Source organism: Diospyros lotus, chromosome 4 (assembly GCF_014633365.1).
Source record: "Diospyros lotus cultivar Yz01 chromosome 4, ASM1463336v1, whole genome shotgun sequence".
Classification (NCBI taxonomy): Eukaryota; Viridiplantae; Streptophyta; class Magnoliopsida; order Ericales; family Ebenaceae; genus Diospyros; species Diospyros lotus.
This window is the reverse complement of record NC_068341.1, coordinates 38,272,605-38,289,070: the sequence shown is the minus strand read 5'-3', so window position 1 is coordinate 38,289,070 and position 16,466 is coordinate 38,272,605. Positions and strand designations below refer to the sequence as shown.

The window sequence follows — 16,466 nt, the reverse complement described above, 5'->3', positions numbered from 1 at the left end:
ATATCAGGAAGGAGGTTACACAAGCTAATGAACCGGAAAAGTGAGCAGTTTGCAGAATTATACTCTATTCATGCAATGGAGTATGAGGAGGAAGAAGGTGACAGTCTACAGTCCATGAGGACAGCAACAGCTACACTGCAACTTCTTCAAGAGGTAAACACTCAGGATCCCGTGCACTTATTATTGCATGAATTCCAAGATCTCTTCCAAGAGCCGACTACCCTACCACCCCAAAGGCCTTTAGACCATGCTATCCATCTTAAACCCAACACAGAACCTGTAAATATTCGCTCATATCGATATAACCCTGCCCAAAAAACTGAAATTGAGAAACAAGTAAAGGACATGCTAAACAATTCAATCATACAACCTAGCCAAAGTCCCTTTACTTCTCCAGTCCTTCTTGTCAAAAAAAAAGATGGCACTTTGAGATTTTGTATAGACTATAGACAGCTCAATTCCCTTACCATAAAGAATAAATTTCCATTCCTATCATTGAGGACTTATTAGATGAGATCAATAGTGCTGCCATTTTTTCTAAACTAGACCTAAAGGCTGGTTATCACCAAATTAGAATGAGACCCATCGATATTTCTAAAACTGCTTTCCGAACACACCAAGGGCTTTATGAATTCACTGTCATGCCCTTCGGGTTAACCAATGCGCCAGCCACCTTTCAAGCTTTGATGAACCAGATTTTCAGTCCCTACCTTTGCAAATTTATACTTGTTTTCTTTGACGACATTCTTGTTTACAGCCCAACCCTACAAACCCATCTATCTCACCTCTGAACCACATTTGAGATCCTGCGAGTTCATCAATTATATGTCAAGATGTCTAAGTGTACATTTGCTCAAGGAGAGGTGGAATATCTAGGCCATGTCATTTCAACTAAAGGGGTGAGTACAGATCCTAAAAAAATAGAGGCAATGGTGAATTGGCCGAGGCTTAAGAATGTGAAGGAGTTAAGGGGTTTTTTAGGCTTGATTGGATATTATCGAAAATTTGTCAAAAATTATGGAGTGATTAGTCGCCCTTTGACAGAGTTATTGTGGAAGGACAATTTTCATTGGAATCCTAAAGCTGAAGCAGCCTTTGGAATCCTTAAACAAGCCATGACTCAAGCCCCTGTTTTAGCTCTTCCAAATTTTTCAAAACAGTTTGTGGTTGAAACAGATGCTTGTGATAATGGGGTAGGAGCAGTTCTCATGCAAGAAGGGAAACCTTTAGCTTACATAAGCCAAGGGTTAGCTCCTAAACATCTAGGCTTGAGTGTGTATGATAAAGAACTGATAGCAGCATCGGTAGCAGTGGAGAAATGGCGTCATTACCTAGAGAATAATCAGTTTGTGATTAAAACGGACCACGAAAGCCTTCAATTTCTACTCCAACAGCGGTTACACATTCATTTACAGCGGAAAGGAGTTTCTAAACTCTTGGGATTGGATTATACAATTCAATATAGAAGAGGGAAGGAGAATTTGGTGGCAGATGCGCTGTCCAGAAGAGAGGAAAAAGGAATTTACCAGGCTATATCAGCTGTCACTCTCGAATGGGTGAAAGAGCTGGTGAGGAGCTATGACCAGACACCTTGGTTGCAAACATTGTTACAACAGTTAGCAATAATACCTAATGAACAGCAGGATTATACTCTTGTTGGGGGACTCATTCGGTTCAAGGGCCGCATTGTTATAGGGGAGAATGACCAGCTGAAGTTACAAATTCTGAGGGCCATGCACGGATCAGCAGTGGGTGGACATTCAGGGATAAGAGCCACATATTATTGGGTAAGGCGTTTTTTCTATTGGCTGGGATTAAAGAAAACAGTGGTGAAATATGTGCTGGAATGTGATATATGTCAAAGATGCAAGCATGAAATAGTGGCTCTACTAGGTTTATTATAGCTACTACCAATTCCAAATCAAGCATGGGAGGATATCTCAATGGATTTCATAGAGGGCTTATCGAAATTGGAGGGCAAAGATACAATTTTGGTGATTGTGGATCGCTTAACTAAGTTTGCTCATTTCATGAGTTTGACGCATCCATTTACAACTCTAGAGGTGGCTAGATTATTCTTGGATTCAGTGTTTAAAATTCATGGAATCCCCAAGACCATTGTGTCTGATAGAGACAAGATCTTCACAAGTAAATTTTGGCAGGAATTATTCAAGAGTTTGGGGGTGGGTCTACACTTATCTACAACTTATCATCCAGAAACAGACGGACAAATGGAGAGAGTAAACCAATGTCTAGAGGCCTACCTCCGCTGTATGTGTTTTGCTAGGCCTAAAAGTTGGCACCGTTGGCTATCACTTGCTCAATGGTGGTACAATTCTACATATCATACAGCCATTAAACGAACCCCTTTCGAAGCTATGTTTGGGTACTGTTCACCGTTACTTCCTGCCATTTCTAGTTCTACTGCTACAATGGCGGATGTAGAACAATATTTCTAGAAAAGGAGAGAAGTATTATTGGAGCTTAAAAGGGAATTAGCAACCGCCAGGAGTAGGATGGTTCACTATGCAAACAAAAAGAGAAGTGAGCGGCAGTTCAATGTGGGGGATGCAGTGTTTTTGAAGGTCAAACGATTTTTACAGCCTGCTTTTACTAAGGGTGCAGTATCCAAATTCAGCCCCAAATATTTTGGGCCTTATGCAGTCATGGAGAAGATAGGAGAGGTGGCCTATCGGTTGCAGCTACCAGAAAATGTGAGAATACATCCGATATTCCACGTATCATTATTAAAGAAGTCTAGAGGAGGAACAACAGCTAGTGAGGCTTCACTGCCACCATTAGAGGAAGGAAATGAAGGATTCTCAACTGCTGTCTTACCAATGATGGAAGAGGAATTAGAGGAGCCCATTGAACCTCGGGCAATTGTAGACAATAGGGTGATCTATAGAGGAGCTGCCCCTATTACGCAGGTGCTGGTCCGTTGGTCTCATTTACCACCAGACCAGCCGATTTGGGAATACTTGCCAGATGTATTGATTCTTGAGAACAAGAATTACTTCATTGGGGGGGGGGGGGAATTGTTAGGACTTGGGGGTATTATTGTAATAAATAGAAAGGGAAGGAAAGGCGGGAAAGGGGGTTAGAACTAACTAACCCACCTAACAATGAATAAAGAAGGGAAGGCTGAAACGGAATGACTATTCTGGAATGAAATAACCAATTCTATTCTTCCTCAATTCTCTTCTCTCGTCTGTCTCTCTTTCTAAGTTTTGTTCTAACGGAATTTCCCAGAAATTCTGATCCCACTCCAGCCCATTTCAAGGGTCGGACATTACATTTCCAGTTTATATTTTTGTTGTTGGTTGATTTCTAGAGAGGAGTGTTGAGTGAATTGGCAAACTAGAAGTATTGATTAGCTAAAAGCTCCTAATCATAACACTGTTTATTTGAGGAAGAATGAAATCAATCAAAACTCCATGTTTGCATTGATCGAATACCATATAAATACAGCTCATGACCTACGACTTTTACTCCTAGAGATAAACAATACAATATCTAACCAAGCTACTAATTTACAGATAAATAGTATACAATATCTTAAGTTGAACTCATCTTTTTATCTCCTATTTTTTCGCTTCTTGATAACCTAATAATTAGCAAATTATCCTTCTATTCGAATACTTCTTATCTCGACTTCTTCTACTTAATCTTGATCTCCAACACCCATTCTCAAGCTGGTGAATAGATATCTCTCATTCCCAGCTTGCTAACAAGAGATTCAAAACCAAGTCTTGACATGGCCTTAGTAAATATATCTGCCTCCTGATTTTTTGTTGGTAGATAAGTTAGTTTGATTCCTCCTTGATCAATCTCTCTTTGGATAAAACTCTATCGATCCTAACATGCTTCATCCTATCATGTTGGATAGGATTATTAACAATACTTATAGCTGACTTGCTGTCACTATAAAGTTTTGTTGGTGTTGTTAAGGGGATTTGTAGATCTTCCATTAATCTAGTCACCCAAATTAACTCACATATACCTTGTGCAATTGCCTGGTACTTAGCCTTCGCACTACTTCTTGATACTATTGACTGCTTTTTATTCCTCCAAGTGACTAAATTACCCCAAAGTTTAGTGCAAAACCCAGATGTTGATCGGCTGTCCACTATGGATCCTGCTCAGTCAACATCTGCAAAACTTTCAGCTCCTCTATTATCAGTCTTCTTAAACAATAGCCCCTTACCTGGTGTTCCTTTCAAGTACCTCAATACATGATAGACTGCATTCATATGCTGTTGAGTAGGTGAGTGCATAAATTAGCTCACAATCATTGTTGTTAAAATCCCGATTTTACGCGTACGATTTTACGATTCGAAGACCCCCAAACGATTCAAATCCCATGTAAAATTCAATTTGGGATAAAATCCTATAAAATCTCGATTTTACATGTACGATTTTACGATTTTACGCTTCAGAGATCCCCAAACGATTTTACGATTCAAAGACCTCTATTGATTTAAGTTGTAATTTAGAGGATGCTTCCAACGTCTCAATGTCACATAGCATCTGACATTGGAACTTATGCAATGAATTGTTATATTTTGCCTCTAAATTGGAACTTGATTTAACATTGATTACATAAATTCCAATGTCACATAGCATCTAACATTAATTGCATAAGTTCCAATTTACTTGATTTAAATTATAATTTTTACTTGATTTAACATTGATTGCATAAGTAAATCAAGACAAACAAGTAATTAATTAATGGACCACCCAACCCAAATTGGGATATTACTTGATTTAATCAATGTTAAATCAAGAAAAAATTACAATCTAAATCTAATGGAAGACATTGGAAGCATCCTCTAAAGAATTTTAAGCTATATTTTACCTCTAAATTACCTATATTTTGCCTCTAAATTGCCTATACCAACCTGCTAGTTTTTGAGCTATATTTGGGAAATATCATTTTTTGAATTATAATAAGGAATAATTAAGTTATTAAATAATATTAATTCATTTTCTACAAAATTATATTATTATAAACATATATTTCAAAAATTAAAGGGTATTTTTAATTATCTCTAAAATCTTACGATTTTACGATTCAATTTTACGATCCGATTTTATGGACCCTTTGTCGATCCCACTTAAAATCCCGATTTTAACAACCTTGCTCACAATACTCATAGCATAGGCAATATTCGGTCGGGTCAGGGATAGGTAGATCAATCTTCTAACTAGCCCTTGCTCACAATACTCATAGCATAGGCAATATTCGGTCGGGTCAGAGATAGGTAGATCAATCTTCTAACTAGCCTTTGACACCTTCCCTTGTCAACAAGAGTACCACTGCCAGTAATGCCATACTCCGGTTCCTTTCGAGGGGAGTGTAAGTTGGTTTGCTTCCCAGTATTCCGGTCTCCCTTACAAGGTCCAGAGTACTTTCTTTGAGTGATTAAAATGCCTTCTCTGCTCCTTGCTACCTCCATTCCAAGAAAATACTTCATAGTCCCCAAATCCTTGACTTCAAATTCCTCTCTAAGTCTTTGTTTAAGTTATATTATTACTTGAGTATTATCACCTGTAAGGATAATATCATCAACATACACAATTAAAACAACCATTTTTCCATTGTTTGCATGTTTGGTGAACAATGTGTGGTTGGCCTCTCCTTGTTGTTGTACCCGAACTTAATAAGAGTTGAACTGAATTTCTTGAACCATGCTCTTGGTGATTGCTTCAATCCATAGAGTGATCGGTTCAACTTACATACCTTGCCCTTGTTTTCACCTTCCTCAAAACCGGGTGGCATCTTCATGTACACTTCTTCCTCCAAATCTCCATTTAGGAATGCATTTTTATATCTAGTTGAAACAACTCCCAATCAAGGTTAATAGCAACAAATAATAAAATTCTTATGGAATTTAATTTTGCTACTGGTGCAAATGTTTCTTCATAGTCTATCCCGTAGGTTTGAGAGTATGCCTAAGCAACCAGCCTTGCTTTATATCGATCTATGCTTCCATCTGATCATTATTTAACTGTAAAGACCCACCTACACCCAACAATCTTTTTATCTTTTGGATGATCAACAATCTGCCATGTATTGTTACCAATTAGAGCCCTCATTTCTTCCATAACAGCCTTTCTCCACTTGGGTTCTGTTAGTGCTTCTTGGATATTTCGTGGGACAACAACTTCATCCATTGTAGTTGTAAAGGCCTTGAATGTAGGAGATAGCCTAGAGTATGTCAAGTAATTAGAAATATGGTATTTAACACACGATCTTACCCCTTTTTGGATGGCAATTGGAATATCCAGGTCACATTCAGCTCTAATGATCTCATCATTGGCAGGATCACCCTTCGGTTCTATTGATTGGCCGAGTTGAGGACCCTTTTGTCGTTGGGAGTAAACTTTTATAGGTTTTTCTGAATTAGCTTCTCTTTCAGGATTAGCATCCACATGTTCAACTGGTTGGGTGATAGGTTTTTCATATAAGGATAGGTCAGGTTCAACAGGTATGGGCTGCTCTTTTGTAGCTGATTCAGTTTGATCAGTTTCTGAAGGGAATGAGACAGAGGATGGAAGGGATATAGGCATGGAAATTGTAGGATCCCAATGGTCTTTATCACCTGGTGTTGCTTGCGTGTGGTTCCACTTGGGTGATAGGATTCATGCTCAACAAAAGTCACATCACAAGAGAAAAAAAACTTTTGTGATGTGGGTGAATAGCATTTATATCCTTTTTGAGTGGGAGAATACCCAAGAAAAACACACTTAATGGCCTTTGGTTCAAGTTTATGATGGTTAGGTGTAATATTACAAACATAAACACTGCAACCAAACATTTTTGGAGGAAGAGAATTTAGGATCTGAGAATTAGGAAAAATGCTCAGCAAGATATGCAAAGGGGTCTGAAAATTGAGTACTTTAGAGGGCAGCCTGTTTATCAAATAAGAAGCTGTTAGGATAGTTTCTCCCCAATATCTATTAGGCATAGAACTAGTGAACATTAAGGAATGGGCAACCTCAAGTAAGTGGCGATTCTTTTTCTCGGCCACACCATTTTGTTGAGGGGTGTATGGACAGGGACTTTGATGAAAAATTCCATAAGTTGTAAGATATTGGGTAAACAGGTAGGAAAAATATTCTCGGGCATTGTCGGTTCTTAGGATGCAAATAGGGGACTAAAAAACATTAAGAACTAGCTTGTGGAAATTCTGGAAAATAGCACATACTTTTGATTTTTCCTTCATAAGGTATACCCAACACATCCTAGTATGGTCATCAATAAAGAAAACAAACTATCGAGCCTCGGACAAGCTAGGAACTCTAGCTGGTCCCCATACGTCACTGTGTATAAGGTAAAAGGGTTTGGATGGTATGTGGGAGTGAGAAGCATAAGTGCTATGTGTTTGCTTAGAAAGAATGCAATGTTCACATTGAAGCACTAACTTCTCTTTATTGATGAATATGTTGGGATACAAACATCTTAAGTAAGAAAAACTAGGATGTCCAAGACGTTTATGCACAATAAAATTTCAGAAGTAGAACTAACTGTAAAAGAAAGAGACTTATGTGGTAGTTGATCCTTAGGAGAAGCCATATCATTGGAAACCCAATAGAGTCCCTCTCCTCTGCACTGCCAATCATCTTCCCCCAAGAATGATCTTGAAAAATACAATGAGAAGAGAAGAAGATCACAATGCAGTCCATATCTTTAGTCAATTTGCTAACTGACAGCAAGTTGCACTTCAAATTAGGCACATAGAGAGCAGATTTTAATTGCAAACCAGACATGTGTATGTCCCCTTTACCCCGAACAGAAGTCATTGTGTCGTCTTCTATTAACACCTTTAGCTCCTTATTACTGATCTGAAATTTATCAAAGGTGGTTGTAGACCCAATCATATGATCCAATGCACCTGTGTCTACAACCCAGCCACTTCCCTCAACTCTCTTAGTTACTAAAGTGCATAGTAAGTTACCTTTTTGAGCAACAGATGCGATGGGGTTAGTGGCTGGTGCCTTGGACTCCTTTGTAATGTGCGAGTTACTCAAAAGTTTCTGCAAAAAATCCACTTGTTCAGTGGTTAGATTTAAGTTGATACCTTCGTCAGCAGTAGGGGTAGCAGCTGAGATATAGGCTGGTTTTTGTCTTTCTCTCTTGCCCTTCGGTTTCCAGTTTGCTGGCTTCCCATGCAACTTCCAACGAGTATCCCTAGTGTGGTAGGGTCTATTACAATGGTCACACCATTGTTTTTCTCTAGAAGACTCCTCCCTTTTTGTTATGGTAAGTGTAGAAGTTGTATTTGAATCAACCATATTCTGAAGCATAACATGTTTCCTGCTCTCCTCTCTTCTCACCTCAGCAAACACTTCTCGTAGTGATGGGAGAGGTTTAGCACCAAAAAGCCGGCCTGTAACCTCATCTAGATCAGCATTTAGGCCTTGGAGGAAATCAAATATCCTCTCTTTTTCCAGCATCTTGCTGTATTTCAGACTATCTGTGGAGCAATCCCACTTTGGATCATAGAAAAGATCCATCTCTTGCCATAACTCCATCAAGGTGTTATAGTAATCGGTGACACTGAGAGTACCTTGCTTAGTGTTTCTAATGGCTGATCTAATCTCAAAACATTGAGCTGTGTTTTCAAGATCAGAATAAATTTCTTGAACTGCATCCCATACCGCTTTAGCAGTCTCGTAGAAGAGGTATGTCTGACCAATTTTGGGTTCCATCGAATTGATAAGCCAGGCCATGATGATAGAGTTTTCCGTCTCCCATCTCTGGTAATCGGCTGTATCCTTCGCTGGAGTGAGTACATCTCCTAATAGGTAGCCAAACTTCCCCTTGCCTTTGATAACTAGCATAACAGACTGGAACCATTCTCGAAAATTCCTTCCATTCAACCGGTGTTGAGTAATCTGGAGGGTATGGCTGTCGGTTGATAAAGAGGTAATCGGGATTGCAGGGGCAGTGTTTGCTCCTAGTTGAGAGTTTGGGACAAAAGAGGATTCTGCAGTTTTATGAACTGCATTATGGGGATCAGAAGAAGCCATAATATCGGAAGTCTCGGCTAGAAAGAACCTTGCTCTGATTCCATGAACAGAAAAATAAACAACTGTATATTTGAGGAAGAATGAAATCAATCAAAACTCCATGTTTTCATTGATTGAACACCATATAAATACAGCTCATGACCTACGACTTTTACTCCTAGAGATAAACAATACAATATCTAACCAAGCTACTAATTTACAGATAAATAGTATATAATATCTTAAGTTGAACTCATCTTCTTATCTCCTATTTTTTCGCTTCTTGATAACCTGATAATTAGCAAATTATCCTTCTATTTGAATGCTTCTTATCTCGGCTTCTTCTACTTAATCTCGATCTCCAACAGATATTAGTCTTCTCGGAAAATAGGATGCTTTTATGCGTCTGATACCATGTTATGAATTGGCAAGGAAAACTGATCTTATTTCCTGCTTATAACTCAATATATATACAGTTTAGGAGAAGCACTCGCCACTTTCTTAAAATAAGGAGCCACTACCTAACGACTAATCTGAAAACAAAACTCAACTTGTGGACCATAACTTAGCCCACAAATAGATAATACAACTGAAAAACAAACCAATAATTATATAGGAAAAAAAAAAAACTCATAAATCTTATAATTCTGAAAATTTACTCTTTATTTCCTGACAATAGCAATGGCTGTACGAACATAATTGGTGCTGAGCATCCTAACCTGTTGCTCCACCTGTAGTGTCTGTGGTAACAATAACCACATGAGCTGTCAAGCTTAATCAAAAATGCATGCATATGCTACGCAGGCATGTGACGTGCTCATGTGCCAATGATGCAACACAGAATAACATGTTATTTTTGAATTCAGACATCTAGGCTAGCCTATGGCCTATAGAAACTTTTAGTTCAGTGCCTCCTCAAGGCAATCCACCTGTATATGAGGCCTTACATGACTGAAAGTGCAACAAGAAATGGTCATATATCATTTATGCAATCAATTAATGCAAAATAATACAATAACGAATAGTACCATGTGATTTGTAACATGTAACAGCAATAAGCATGAAATTCTTACCATTCTTTAAACCCAGATGTTTGCTGTCAAAGTCTGTTTCTGGCAAGCCTGTCTGCTCCATTCTGGAACACTAGGGGCTATTTAGTTGTGGAAAACTGCCCCAGTTTTCCTGAAAATTACTTCAGAGAAAAAGGAAAATTAGAAAACTTGTTCAAATGCAAAAAATTTCCAAATGGAAAATGGAGATTTGGAAAACATCCGGTTTTCCAAAATTGAACTAATCTTGGAGAACTACTAAGATGAGTTTTCTAAGTTTTCCTTATTAGTTTGGAGTTTTGGAAAACGTGGTTTTCCTAAAAATTTCCACAAATCATCTTCATCTCATTCTGTAACACAAGTTACATAAAAAAAATTAAAACATCTTTCTTTTTCTGAACATATGTTCTAATTTCCTAGATTGGAAATTAGTTTCTGTATTTTTAACATTTGAATGTGTTCTAGAAAATGAAAACCAGAGATTTTATAGAAAATTGGAGATAGAAACCTGGAAATCATTTCTACAACTAAACAGCCCCCTACTGTCTTCAATTACCTTTGTATGCAAACCTTTGTATGCAATTAGCAATGAGACCAAAACAACATCATCTGGTTCCTATTTTTGTGTACTCTTCATCATGTAGCTATTCCTTTCTTTTTAGTTGGGTTTTCTTTGATCTTCACAAAGTTACAGCCTCTCCCGTATCTTTCAACTTATACTCTTCTTTCTCACAGCTTCTTTACTTGTGAAACATCTTTGTTTTTTGTCACAAGTGAATTAAGATGTGATTTCCTGAGTTAGACTTTGTTGTGGCATCAACTTTAGAGCACTTATGATATGCATATGTTATGCTTGCTATTTTCTTTTCATGTTGGTGTTTGATGTTTTGTTGCAGCCAATCAATTCCGGGACACATCTGTTGTTGTGGTTACACTGGATTCTGGCGAAACTTATATTGTTTCCAGCTTGTCTTCTAGAAGTGACACTCAGGTGATTTATGTTGACCCAACAACTGGAGCACTTTGCTATCGTGGGACACTGGGTTATGATGTCTTTAGCTCCCAAAATGAAGCTTTAGATTATGTCACCAATGGATCAAAGTGGCTTTGCAAGAGTGTAACTTATGCCAGGGCAATATTGGGATATGCAGCCCTGGGCAGTTTTGGGTTACTTCTTATTGCTACAAGGGTGACTCCTAACATTCCAAATTTGCCTGGTGGAGGGACTGTATACACTGTGACTGAGACGCAATGGATCAAAATTCCACTTCAGAATCCTCAACCCCAGGGCAAAGCTGAAATGAAGAATGTTCAAGAATTGACAGAGCTTGATATTGATGGAAAGCACTACTTTTGTGAAATCAGGGACATTACTAGGCCTTTTCCAAGCCGTATGCCTTTGCATCAGCCTGACCTTGAGTTTGTTTGGAATGGGTGGTTTTCAATGCCTTTCAAAAATATTGGTCTGCCACAGCAGTGTGTCATTCTTCTGCAGGTTTTGGTTTTACTTCTTATCTTAAGTTATTCTTTTACTGTATTAATGCATCTTGGGATTACCGCCCTTGCGCGGTCTCCTACTGCTCATGCCCTCGATTTCGGCAGAGGAGGTAAATCGCAGGCGGGCCTTTGGCCCTTGCTTAGGCCGAGTATCAAACTCGTGACCTACTAGTACTAACCCTAGCGTATCACTTGTCCGCCAGTTGACCTATGCCCTGGGGGCTACAGTAATATAAAAAATACTGTATTAATGCATCTTGAGAATTGGCCCCATGGTTTCTCTATAAATGATCTGTTGCAGTCACTGTGTGTGTTGATTATTACCTTGCAATGATCATTGTTTTCAATCATTAATTTGCGTTTTTTTACTGCATTAATTTGCATTTTTGTACAGCATTAATTTGCATTTTTATGCTCAAAACATATCTTGATGTATAATTTCCTGAGAGAGGAGTTACTCATCCATGGTTGTTTTTTTTTTCATTTGCACCCTGTTATCCTATCTAAATTTCTAAAAATTGCCTTATATAACATTTGTTGTTTTTTAGTTTTGCAGTTAGATGCTTGTCAAATAATGAAAGTTTCACTGTTGGATGACCGCCATCCCTGTGTTGAAAATGCCACCTCATATTCTGTTATTAAAATATAAATCAACATGTCATAATGTCCACTTGCTTGATAACTATCATAGGGTTTCGCAGAATGTCGGGGCTTTGGAAGCTTAGGACAGCAAGAAGGAATAGTTGCTCTTATTGCTCGTAGGAGCAGGCTTCATCCTGGTACTCGATACTTGGCAAGGGGCTTGAATTCATGTTTTAGCACAGGTAATGTAGTTGAATTATTTAACATTGTCAAAGGTCCTGTTATCTTAGGTTTGTCCTATTGTCGAGGCAGCCTTGGCTGGTAAAAGAATCAAAAGTACCCTCAAAATTAAATTTCTCTCACGTCCTTCAATGGAAAACTTTGTCCACTGACCCAAATTTCCCTGGCAAAAGCCATCTGGTGTGCATTGGCAGTAGGTTTAAATGCTAGCATAACAAATACCTGCACATATGGGCCATCAACTTTCAGCATGTTTTCTTTTCTACATGCTCTATCTTTTAGGTTATGCTGTCTTTCTGTTGGACTTTTCTTGTTTTAAATATGTGCTGTGAGATTTATGAGATTTATTCTCTTCCATGTATGGAATGTGTATATAATCAACTGATGATTAGATGATAATTAGGGTAATTAGCTAGGCTGTAATTATCTCCATGATTAGCTCCATCATTGATTGTAATTAGCGTATAAATAATAGAATTGAGAGGCTAATCTCTCAAGTTTTCTCTCCCAATCACTCTCACATATGCTTCAGATAAATCTTAGTAGCCCATCTATGTTGTGTAATTTAATCATGCCATTGCAGGAAACTAAGAAACCTAGTACTGGTCTAGTGATTATCTCCACTTTGCTTTATTGGAGATAAAGAATATATTTATTCCAATGGCCACCTCCACTCCATGTCATCTATAAATTACATTTTCTATTCATCTCAATCTTCATTAATCCCACTTCAGATATTTACAGTGGAAAAAGCATTCCAGCTTTAATCTGGTTAAGGTCATGAGTAATTGCAATCCATTAGGATGTATTTGCAAACAAGATTAGCGTTTTCCATGAAAGTACCTCTCTACTTTCTAGTCATTTTTTCTGCTATAATTTTGAGGTTAATGATTGAGCCATATAGTTTTGTTATAGTAGTATATCATTATTATATTGTATATTCTATTCTCCAGATTTTTAACATTTTCACATTCTCGAGAACATATACTGCACAGCAACCCCCCCTCCCCCCGGGGCAGACGGGAAAAAAAAAAAAGAAAAGTAAAAATGACCACATGTGTCCCACATCTTTTGCCGTTGATTTTTTTGTTTTTTTTTGGGCTTTTCTCTTGCTATCGATCCTTAGTAGCTAGTAAGGCAGCATACAGAAACAACCCTGTCCTGATCCTTGCAAAGTGGAGAGTCTCGTGCAATGGGACACCCTTTTCTTGATATCAATATTTTGTTTGTTCATTATTTTATTAAATCAATCTGTTGGAGCTTCTGAAGATTGTATTTGACAGGCAATGAAGTTGAGTGTGAGCAACTTGTATGGATTCCAAAAAAGGCTGGTCAAAGTGTTCCTTTCAATACTTATATCTGGCGGCGAGGCACCATCCCAATCTGGTGGGGTGCAGAATTAAAGATCACTGCAGCAGAAGCAGAGATATATGTTTCAGATTGTGATCCTTATAAAGGAAGCGCAGAATACTATCAGAGGTTAAGTAAGAGGTACAGTGCACAGAACCTAGATGTAGCTGTTGGTGTTAATCAGAAGAAAAATTCTCTGCTTCCAATTGTGTGCATCAACTTACTTAGAAATGTAGAAGGAAAATCGGAATCCATTCTAGTTCAACACTTTGAGAAATCCATCAGCCATATTAGATCAACTGGAAAACTTCCTAATACTCGAGTTCATTTGATAAACTATGATTGGCATGCCAGTGTAAAATTGAAAGGTGAGCAACTAACAATTGAAGGATTATGGAAACTACTGAAGGCACCCACAATATCTATAGGCATTTGTGAGGGTGATTATTTGCCTTCACGTCAGCGAATTAAGGACTGCAGTGGTGAAATAATCTTTAATGGTGATATTGAAGGTGCATTCTGCTTGAGAACACATCAAAATGGAGTTATACGTTTCAATTGTGCGGATTCTTTGGATAGAACCAATGCTGCTAGCTACTTTGGTTCTCTACAAGTTTTTGTTGAGCAATGTAGACGGGTAGGGATATCACTTGATAGTGATTTCGCATTTGGTTATCAGTCTACTAATAATTATTGTGGATATACTGCCCCACTACCACCAGGCTGGGAAAAAAGATCTGATGCTGTAACAGGGAAAACATATTATATTGATCACAATACTAGGACAACAACCTGGAATCATCCATGTCCAGACAAGCCATGGAAGAGGTTTGATATGACATTTGAAGAGTTCAAGAGGTCAACGATTTTGTCGCCAGTATCTCAGCTGGCTGATCTTTTCCTTCTTGCTGGTGATATTCATGCGACATTGTACACTGGTTCTAAAGCTATGCACAGCCAAATTCTAAGTATTTTTAACGAGGAAGCTGGCAAATTTAAACAGTTTTCTGCTGCACAGAATATGAAAATCACTCTGCAGAGGAGATACAAAAATGCAGTTGTAGATAGCTCTCGCCAAAAGCAGTTAGAGATGTTTCTTGGGTTGAGGCTTTTCAAGCATCTTCCATCAGTTCCAATTCAACCTTTACATGTATGTTATCCTGTGGATTTTCTCAAATTAGCTAAATGGATTATTTCTTGTTTGATGCGTCTTGTTGTGCTCTGCATTTTATTCTGCTTCTTGCATATAGTACTTAGACTGAAATGAATTACTTCATCATTTGATCTTTCATCAGAAGTTTTTTGTTGTTAATGTTGTTGTTTTAACAATAATTTATATTCCTAATTCTGTGTCATCTTTCATTGTTTATATCTCAAAATTACCGTTGTAGCTTGGTTTTTTTATTCTCTTTTTCTCTTCCTATCATGTATGTTTTCCTCAAATATCAATCTATTCTATGACATGATTTATGTCAGTCTCATCATTATTATGTCAGTAAAAAATATTATTTTGTTCTTTTGTAAGATCATAGAATTGCCTGTTCAACCAACTTTTGTATTTGACATTAAATATAAAAGAGTCTAAAATTATTGATCATGAGAAGTAAACTTCTTATTATTGTCTAACTTTGCATTCTACCATCTTAAACTATGGGCACATTGCATGATACATGTTTAGTAACATTTATAGCCTATCCTTCCAACTTAAATTTTGGAAATAGGACTACTAATACAGTTTCATTCACCTATTTTAAGATATTGCTCCTCAGGTATTTGCTTTTGTTTAGAATTCTTTTAATGATAAGCTGCTGCACTTATTTAAAATTTAAATTTCAGATTTCACTTATGAATTAAAATACAATCTATATTACAATGTAAACCATTGTAAATATGAAATAGTATAATTATACTTTTATATTTAAAATATATAATTGCATGAATACTGTTGTATGGTATAATACAAAAATGTTATAGAAACATTTATAGTTGAAATTGCCAATAATGGATAAAAATAATAAAAGAAAATTACGCTATTATCTATAAAAACTAACTCAAATAAGGTATATCTGAGAATAAAAATTCCAATTTGGGATTCTTTTGTCCCTATTTTCCTTCTTTCTTTGTTTGAGAAATTATAAATTAGAATAATCATAAAAAAATATTTAAATTCTGTATAGGATTTCTAGAATGTATTAGTAGCTATTCATTATAAATTGACTTTTCCTAAACCAAAATGAGAGTATTTTACACATCAATTTCTTGTCATTTTGAACTAAAATGCTATTTGTCCATATGTCAATAAAAGACGAAGAGAGAAAACTTATGTATTGTTGCTTACGCAAAAATCTAGGATTCATGATTAACAATACAATTTTTTATTTTTGTTTAGTTGGCTATTTAAGAGGGCTAGCTTTGGTTGTGATGTTAAGTTGCTGTTTTGTGGCTTGAAGGTCAAATGTTTGAGTTATGAAAACAGCCTCTTTGCAAAACAAGGTTTAGGTTGTGTACGAAGATGACGTTCCTTCAACCCTCGCAAAGTGGAGAGCCTTGTGCATTGGTGATGCCCTTTTATTAGTTGGCTATACAATACTCTTTTGGGTACATATTTGAACAATATGCTGAACTGCTAGTAAATATATAAAGCTGGTCATTCTTGCTCCTTGTGCTGTTTTTTAATCTTCTTCCACTTTGTCTTTGTACTTCATTTAATTACTTTTAAGGTATGACGTTGTT

At 37.2% G+C, this 16,466-nt stretch overlaps 1 protein-coding gene across 1 annotated transcript in view; it reads left to right on the top strand.

Annotated features, from left to right (window-relative positions):
- LOC127800543 (probable phosphoinositide phosphatase SAC9) overlaps positions 1-16,466 on the top strand; it is a 68,916-nt gene that overhangs the window by 9,365 nt on the left and 43,085 nt on the right. The window contains exons 3-5 of the mRNA XM_052335213.1: positions 10,961-11,559; positions 12,253-12,385; positions 13,667-14,883. Coding sequence (XP_052191173.1) covers positions 10,961-11,559; positions 12,253-12,385; positions 13,667-14,883 — 1,949 coding nt within the window. The remainder of the gene's footprint in view (positions 1-10,960; positions 11,560-12,252; positions 12,386-13,666; positions 14,884-16,466) is intronic.